Source organism: Triticum dicoccoides, chromosome 6A (assembly GCF_002162155.2).
Source record: "Triticum dicoccoides isolate Atlit2015 ecotype Zavitan chromosome 6A, WEW_v2.0, whole genome shotgun sequence".
NCBI classification, from domain to species: Eukaryota; Viridiplantae; Streptophyta; class Magnoliopsida; order Poales; family Poaceae; genus Triticum; species Triticum dicoccoides.
The window spans coordinates 427,919,159-427,927,600 of NC_041390.1; the positions used below are offsets into that span (position 1 = coordinate 427,919,159).

At 47.7% G+C, this 8,442-nt stretch overlaps 2 protein-coding genes across 2 annotated transcripts; both read right to left on the reverse strand.

Annotated features, from left to right (window-relative positions):
• Window positions 1-351: 351 nt before the first annotated feature.
• LOC119317111 lies at window positions 352-3,347 on the reverse strand. Its single transcript, XM_037591510.1, has 2 exons — window positions 1,470-3,347; window positions 352-1,191 (listed from the first exon to the last, which is right to left on the reverse strand). The coding sequence occupies exon 1, from the start codon at window positions 2,627-2,629 to the stop codon at window positions 1,733-1,735; it is 897 nt and encodes a 298-aa protein (XP_037447407.1). The 5' UTR covers window positions 2,630-3,347; the 3' UTR covers window positions 352-1,191; window positions 1,470-1,732.
• Window positions 3,348-3,770: 423 nt separating this feature from the next.
• Window positions 3,771-5,944, reverse strand: LOC119317112 (cell surface glycoprotein 1-like). Its single transcript, XM_037591511.1, has 2 exons — window positions 5,596-5,944; window positions 3,771-4,256 (listed from the first exon to the last, which is right to left on the reverse strand). The coding sequence occupies exons 1-2, from the start codon at window positions 5,803-5,805 to the stop codon at window positions 4,041-4,043; spliced, it is 426 nt and encodes a 141-aa protein (XP_037447408.1). The 5' UTR covers window positions 5,806-5,944; the 3' UTR covers window positions 3,771-4,040.
• Window positions 5,945-8,442: the final 2,498 nt, after the last annotated feature.

Here is an 8,442-nt window from a genome sequence, read left to right on the forward strand (position 1 = left end):
CTGGAGAAGATGGTGGAGAGGTGGAGGAGGAAGAAGGAGAAGACGAGGTCGGTGGTGAATGAGAAGGAATGAGAGGTGCCGGAGGAAGAGGTGACACAAGAGGCACGTAGCGAGGCGTATCGGGAAGGAGAAGGAAGGAAAGGTCGTCGACAGAGAAACTCGAAGAAGAAGAACGTGGGTAGTAAGAACGAGACTCGTCAAAAGTCACATCAAGCGAGATGCGCAAGCGACGACCTACAGGATCCCAACATCGATAGCCCTTGTGCTCATCACTGTAGCCAAGGAAAACACACTCAACTGACTGAGCAGTCAGTTTGGTGCGTTCTCGGGGGGCAAGAAGAACATAGCACACACATCCAAACATACGAAGAGCTGAGTAGTCAGGAGAGCGACCAGTGAGACACTCCATAGGAATACCACCCTGAAGAGCAGTCGATGGCTGAATGTTGTTGAGATAGGCGGATGCTGAAACAGTCTCGCCCAAAAATGGGGTGGAAGGGAAGCAGCAATCATGAGCGCATGAGTCGTCTCAAGCAAATGATGATGCTTGCGTTCGGCAACGCCATTCTGAGCATGAGCCCCAGGACATGAGAACTGAGCAAGGGTACCCTATTCTGCTAGAAAGCCACGCAACAGCTGAGAGATATACTCCCCAGCGGAGTCAGCACGAAAAGTACGAATGGACGTGGCAAACTGAGTGTGAACCATGGCAGCAAAACGTTTGTATATAGAGAGAACATCGCTACGAGATTTCATGAAGTAGAGCCAAGTGTACCGAGAGAAATCATCAATAAACAAAACATAGTAGCGATGAACACCTTTTGAATCAAAGGGAGCAAGACCCCAGACATCAGAATGAACTAAGTCAAACGGATGCTGAGATACTGACTCACTAGTAGGATAAGGTAACTGAGTCTGTTTGCCAAGTCTGCAACCATTACAATGTAAGGACACATCTCTAGATACAGACCCTAAGAGGCCCTGACGAACTAAATAAGACAAGCGAGAGCCACAGATGTGACCAAGGCGATAATGCCACTGCTGGAAGGACGCAGACGAAGAGGCAGCAAGAGCATGAGAGCTGGCAAAAGTGATGGCAGCGAAAGGAACACAAAACCAGTCAACCTCCCAAAGGCTCTCTGACTCACGGCGCCGAGGGCCAGCACCAACCAAAGCCTTGGTGCGACGATCCTGAATGGAGCAAGAGTCGATATCAAGAATGACACGACAACCAGAATCAGTAAGTTGGGCAGCGGAAAAAAGATTCATGGTAAGACGAGGAACATGAGAAACACTCGGAACAGAAAAGGACGGAGTGGAAAGAATACCACGACTAGCAACAGAAAGAGATGTGCCATCGGCAGTAAGAATATTAATAGGCGAATCGAGAGGTCGGAGAGAAGACAACGCGGAAGAATCAGAAGACATATGAAAGGAAGCTCCAGAATCTAGAACCCACGAGGATGTACCTGGCTGTGTAGATACCGGTGATGGTGAGGAGGGGGATACAGTCACAGCAGCAGCGGGGCCAGTCGATGAGGAGCCCGAGGAAGCAAGAAGACGCTTGAGGCGAACAATGTCCTGGTCAGTGAGTGACGGAGTCGAGGAAGACACAGGAGTCCCACTGAAAGAGGAGCGCCGCTGGTCTCGCTTCTTCTCACGGCAATCAGACTCTGGGTGACCGGGCCAAGAGCAGTAGCCACAGAAGGTGTCACGGCGCGACCGGGCCTGCTCAGAATAAGCAGGGCGACTCACCCCCTGAAGGTGTGGGGAGGAGCGGTGGAGCGGTGAGCCGAGCAGACGACACAGGAGCCCGAACAGCCAACACAGACGGGACCACCAGCAAACCAGCACAGCGAAGGCGGGTCTCCTCAGCACGAAGCTCAGCAAGCACCTCCGAGATTGGAACACGACCACGAGCAAGTAAGTGAGCACGTCTGGGCTCAAACTCAGAGCGGAGACGAGATAAGAACTCATGGACCCGCTGAAACTCCAGATCAGACCGAGTAGTCTGACAGCAACGACAGGTGCCGCAAACAATTGTCTGAAGAGAGTCAAGCTGACGCCAGATGGCAGAGCACTGTGTATAGAACTCATCAACAGAGGAATCACCTTGCTGAAGGGCATGCTCCTGACGCACCACAGAGAGATAGAGAGCATCACCAGAGGGCTGATAGCGCTGACAAAGATAAGACCACATCGCTGCAACTGTGCCAAGTCCCATGAACTCGGAGGCAAATTGAGGGAGAACACTCACAGTGAGAACAACAGCAGCTCGAGCATCATCATTGCACCACTGAGTGTAAGCAGACAGATCATCTCGGTACACAGAGAGAGCATCGGAATAAGAAGATACCTGCTGATCATAAGCATCAACCGCAACATCATCCAGAGCCTTGGCAGCATCCCGGTCAGCCTGAGAAGCATCAGCAACAAGGACCGGCTGCACTGGTGGGATTGGGGCCACTGGCGCAACCGGGCATGGCGGACAAGGGACCTTGCCAGAGAGAACACCCCACAGAAAAAGGCCACGCATATGAATGCGCATGAAGCCCACAAACTCAGCATAGTTGGTGCCATCGAAGATCACCGAACAAAGAGGAACAGCAACATAGCCCAAAGAGGACATGGCAAACTTGCTGTTTTTGTTTGGAGTCAACTGCTCAAGATTTGATCTGGATCGAGGAAGCGGCAGAAGCGCGAGCCCTCACGTACGAGCGACAGGGAACAAGGCCCAAGGCCCAGCCAGAGCGAGCGAGGCAGGAGCACCCGGCCGAGCAGGATACGGGCGCGGGACGGGCTGGCCCCGGCTGGAGCGAAGGAACCATGCGGCGGCGACCAGCCCGCAGGGAGCAGCGGACAGGACGGGGTTGGTGGGGGTCGGGGAGGCCCGATCCGCGGCGAAGACTGCCGGATCCGCGGTGACCGGGACCGAGCTCAGCTTGGTGCAGGGGCGGCCGGCCGGTTAGGAAACACCGGCGACCGGGCCGATCCTGGCAGCAGACGAGACGGGGAAGCCAGGGGAAGCCTAGGGCGAGCCGGGCAGGAGACGGGCCAAGGGCGACAGGCTCCACGACGAGAGAGAGCAGCGGCAGCCGGAGGGCAAGATCGGGGAGGAGCTAGCACGGAGTTGCAGCGTGCGGGGGAGAGGGGAACATAACATTTGATACCATGTTGGATGAATAGCAACTGTATTATCAGAAGGGCCAAGGGCCAATACATATACAAGTGTGTGGTAAAGTGTAAGAGACCCCTTATACAATGGGGATTAACCGAAAAGGGGTATACACATCTAACAAGTTTCAAATTATATGACATTCTAGTTTTGTCCTAAATCAAACATTCTTAAGCCGGACCGAGTCTATAAAAATATCATTGCTGTACATATAAGCATATGTGTTGTAGATTTGGTCAAATAATATAGAGAATTTGAAATGAGATGTGTTCATACTTGATGAAATGCGCATCACCCAATTCGCGATTTAAGAACACAAACAGAGAGATACTGACCTTTCTCACATCTGCAACTAAATTTGACTTAGGGAAAAGCTAGAACTTCAAATAATTTGAAATGTAGTACTCCCTCCGTCCTATAATATAGGACGTTTTTTGATACTAGTGTAGTGTCAAAAAACGTCTTATATTATGAAACGGAGGGAGTATATCAAAATGCACAAGTTTAACCAATGTGTCATTCTAACTGGTGCCAAGTTATTGCCGATATTACAACTACCTAATTGCTTATAATGCACTTTCAGCACACGGGAGTATCAGATCAGCGAACATAACTACTGAACATGCAACAGCTTATTGTGTCGTATAGGCCAATACCTTTCAGAAGAATACATATAAATTCATATTGAAACTAGTGGAACAAAATTTGTATAGCTTTAGAAAAGCTGAAAGGTCCTTGCTGAGCGAACTTATGTCTAGAGCCTATATAAGCCGACACAACTAACATTTCTGAATAGCTCAAACCCCACATATTCTCTGGAAGATACGACACGGCTTCTATCTACCACAGGCCACCTCATCCAAAATTACTCAGTTGGCTTGTCTGGGTCATCTTCCTCAGGATCCTCCTTGTCAGGATCATCCTCCTGCGGTTCTTCTTGAGGTTGTGCCTCTTCCTCTTCTTCTTCCTCATCATCATCCAATGGATCATCAGCTGGTAATGGATGGGGCAATGGTGTTTTCATAGGGCTGAACTTTGGGAAGATGTCAGGTCTCCTCCCAGGCTTAGGTTTCTCCCATTCCTGCAAATGTGTGATAAGACAGTGACCATCAGCTTCAGTGCCAACACAAAAGAAGAACGTCTGATGGAACATCTTTAAATAATTAACTACACCCTCTGTAAAGAAAACGCTCTTATATTTCTTTACGGGGGAGTACTCTTTTTTAGAGATTGTCCTACAGAAATCTTGCTACAGCTTAGACAAATCACACATGAAAATTGACAGTTATCAATGTGAAACACTGCAAATAAATAAATGGCAGGTTATAACCATGATAAATGTCACCGCGCAGCTCAGCAAGTCCGCAGAACAATAAAATGAAGGTTTGCCTCAAAATATGCAGGAGTCGCATTCAACAGTCACGGAATGGAACACAATTGCAAGCAAAAACAGAAAGGTAACATGAACACAATTTGAATTTCACCTTAGGAAAACTTATAAGTGTCCCCTATCAATTTACCATGAAGATGTTCTTCCACTATTTTTATCCTAAATGATTAGGGCATCTACAGCACCCTAGTATCACACTAAATTTATTTGTGCTTGAAACAAGCAAATATAGAACAAGTCTTAGATCAGTAGGCCATATATTTCAAAACTTGTTTGTAAGAAATTAGATTGTTAGCATCATGACAACGAGACACCAGCTAGAAAATGGAAAGTTCCTGCAGAAAGCGATCTAATAGGCCGTCTGATCCCTAAATAACTACTGTCTGATTGTTTTAAATACAAGTACGACTCAAGACAAGCATTCAGTGGACGCACACATTTATTTTGGAACGATTTTGGCATTTGAACCTCGGTTCGCACAACTCCAACCTAGGTGGAAACCTTCAAAGTATCTTATCATACACGCTATACATATTGTTTCAGTGTGCAAGAGCACCATCTACAAAACAATCTACAATGTCCTAACCTCACATCATTGTTTGAACTCATGCAACTCAGGTCCGCTCCTAAAATGCAACAATGATGAAACCGTGAAGCCACCATAACGCAGCTCCGGTACAGTTATGTATATATTTCCTCGCATGAAGATCTTTAAATAGAACTCCAAGCTAACATTTCTACAATACGCAAGAACGATGAGACTAGGATGCCACTAATTATCTACTAAGAGCATCTGTAATATCCACAAGCACAAACAAACGTGCATCTGAAGTTGCCCTGTCCAATCAAAAGAACTCAGGTCCACTCTAAGCTAACATTCCTACTGATTTCACCCACTCTGAATACCTAAAACCTCATAATCCGGGTGTAGTAAGCTAAAATGACCAAAAAATTCTGAACCGGAGAATTCGGTTCACCATGAGAGGAATAGCAAAATGACTACAGGCGGGAAAGGGCGGAGAAGGATTACGATGGGGAAATCGAGGGGCGAGCGCCGCGTAATCTTCTCCTCGTCGGGGGCCACGCACACCACGAGCGAGTCCCACCTGCGCCGCGTCCTCGCAGGGACCGCCGCCCGCGCGGCGAAGACGCCTCTGGATTCGGAGGCGGAGACGCCGAGAGCGCCCGGCGCCGCCACCGGCGCGGCGGCCGGCGCCAAGAGGCACCACGCGGACGCCATGGGGAGAGGTCAAGAGAGCTTAAGGGTAAGGCGCTTCCGGCTTAGGGCTCTCCTGGGTGGAGGCCGGAGAGGTAGAGAAGTCGGGATGGAATTTGGGTTTCCCCGTGTGGTTTGGTCGAGTTGCGGCGCCTACCACGCTGTTACCGGCGGCTGTCTCGCCCTCGAGTGATAAGAGTCGGTCCGGTCCCGTTTCAGCTGAGCTGAGCTGAGCTGGCGGACGAATGTGTGAACTGTGAGCATGGCCAAAAACAAAACAAAAACAGACCGCCCGGTGTTTACTATGTTCAATATATGTTATCCCTTTTTCGAATATTAAATTGAAAATATACATATGCAAAATCTGTTCCACTATACGTAGACCAGCATATATTGTCGTCTCCAGAAAAAAAATCATCGATAATGACATGTAGGAACTCTGAAGACAAACGAAATCCAATCGAATCCAAACGAATGCACCGAAACCTAAACCTATTGAATCTTGGAAGACTCGCCAGAGACACGACTCCACACGCGCTCCACTGGAACAAAACACACCAACGAAACAAGGATGGTATTAGAATTAATCTAAGGTGCATATCGATTTACTGAGTATCAAGCAATCGCACAAGGCACGACACCATGATTTCATCGAACATCGGCTACATCCCTAGGGCCTGACTATGGACGCTTCTCTCCGTTGATACCGCTATAATATCGCACACTGGCCACCCGAACGCTGGCATGTGTCGTCAGCTCTTCTTGAGTGTATGTGCTATGATGTTAACATAGATTACATCATGTGTCTACCCCATATTATATATGAAGCCTAGGATATGAGTGTCCTAATTAGGACACAACTCCTTGCCATGTTTACACATAATACGACTCCAAGTCCAGCCGTAACCTACCTTATACACAATTCTCGACATAGCTCTATTAAACTTCACATAGGCGAATATTTTCCACCACCTTAAATTCGTCCACACGTCAAATTTCTATGTACACTGGACTTGAGTTACACCATGAGTATGGCTGCTATTCTCAGACTTCATGTGACTCCACCAGCAACTTCTAACCCCTTTTTTTCCCGATCATAGTCAATACTCAAGCAAAATTAAGTACCCCTTTACTCTAGTATGCGCTCCCAACTTTCGGATTATTCGTTCAACGTCATCACACACTGATCACTGACTTGCGTGATAGTGAATAACTCACATATTACATGCCACACATAAGAGTTACATGAACTCAACATCCTTACTCCTTCTTGACCACCTGTCTTAAATTTGAAGGAATTTCATTGTTGCTAGTCATCTTGAGTCAAATTCACGGTTGATACCAAAGCCCTGGTTTGTCTCCCTATCCTGTGCTAACCACACACCTCGTCAGTATCACCCCGTCGAGCCTCTGCTATCTCGGTCAAGTCTCCTGGGTAGCTAACCTGCACTGTCTCAACTCCTACTTTAGAGTACCATCGATCATCAGCAACCGATGACGAGGTATACATATCCCTTGGACCACTAAGCTCCAACCGAACAACGTGTCTCTCGCTTTTTCAGTTGAATAGGTGATACTTCAACGTGTCTACTTTTCCAAACACTTTTGCTTGTGTTTGGCCTCTAATTTGCATGATTTGAATGAAACTAATCCGGACTGACGGTGTTTTCAGCATAACTGCCATGGTGTTGTTTTTGTGCAGAAATAAAAAAAATTCGGAATTGGATAGGGATTTTTGGAGAATTATTTTGGAATATATAAAAATACTGGAATGAAGAAGTACCACAGAAGAGCCACATGGGGCCCACAAGGGCAGGGGGCGACCACCAACCTGGCCGAGCCACCCAGGCTTGTGGGGCCCCTAGACCTCGTCTGGACATAATTCCAGTGCTATAAAAAATTCACATCCTTCTGGAAGAAAAATCAAGAGAATAGTTTCGGGACTTTTCGCCGTCGTCTCGAGGCGGGACTGAGGTAGGAGCACTTTTTCTCTCCGGTGGAGCAATTCAACCGAGGATACTTCCCTTCGAGAGGGGGAAATCGAAGCCTTCATCATTACCAACACTCCTCTCATCGTGGGAATCATCATCTTCATCAACACCATCTCATCTCCAAACCCTAGTTCATCTCTTGTGTTCAATCTTTGTAGCAAACCTAAGATTACCACCTGGAGGTGCTAATAGTGTTGATTACATCTTGTAATTGATGCTTGTTGGTTTAAGAGAAAATTCCTTATTTGACACTATCTTAAAATTTGCTTCCTTATTTGACACTGGAAAAAATTTCTTCCCTATTTGACACAAGTTCTAAATTTTATTCCCTATATGACATTTTCGTTCATTTTGAGCCTAAATGACACCTGAAAAGACTCTTTTGCCCCTCATGTGGTATGTGTGTGGGGGGCAATAGCGCACACACGCAGCACCGGTGCGAGGGCAGGAGCACACACGCAGCAACACATACACATGCACCAACACACACACGCAACAACACGCACGCGCACGTGCACACACACGCACACACACGCAGCAACACACATGCACGCGCACACACACGCAGCAACACACACACGCAGCAGCACACACGCAAGCAGCACATAGGCACGCAACAGCACACACACACACGCACGTACACACGCAGTAGCAAACACACACGCAGCGG

Bases quoted from the DNA above. Each gene is read 5' to 3' on its own strand.
- LOC119317111 (XM_037591510.1), bottom strand. From the start codon at position 2,629: ATGTCCTCTTTGGGCTATGTTGCTGTTCCTCTTTGTTCGGTGATCTTC.
- LOC119317112 (XM_037591511.1), bottom strand. From the start codon at position 5,805: ATGGCGTCCGCGTGGTGCCTCTTGGCGCCGGCCGCCGCGCCGGTGGCG. The intron at 4,257-5,595 runs GTAATCCTTCTC...ACACATTTGCAG, and splicing joins CGCCCCTCGATTTCCCCATC to GAATGGGAGAAACCTAAGCC.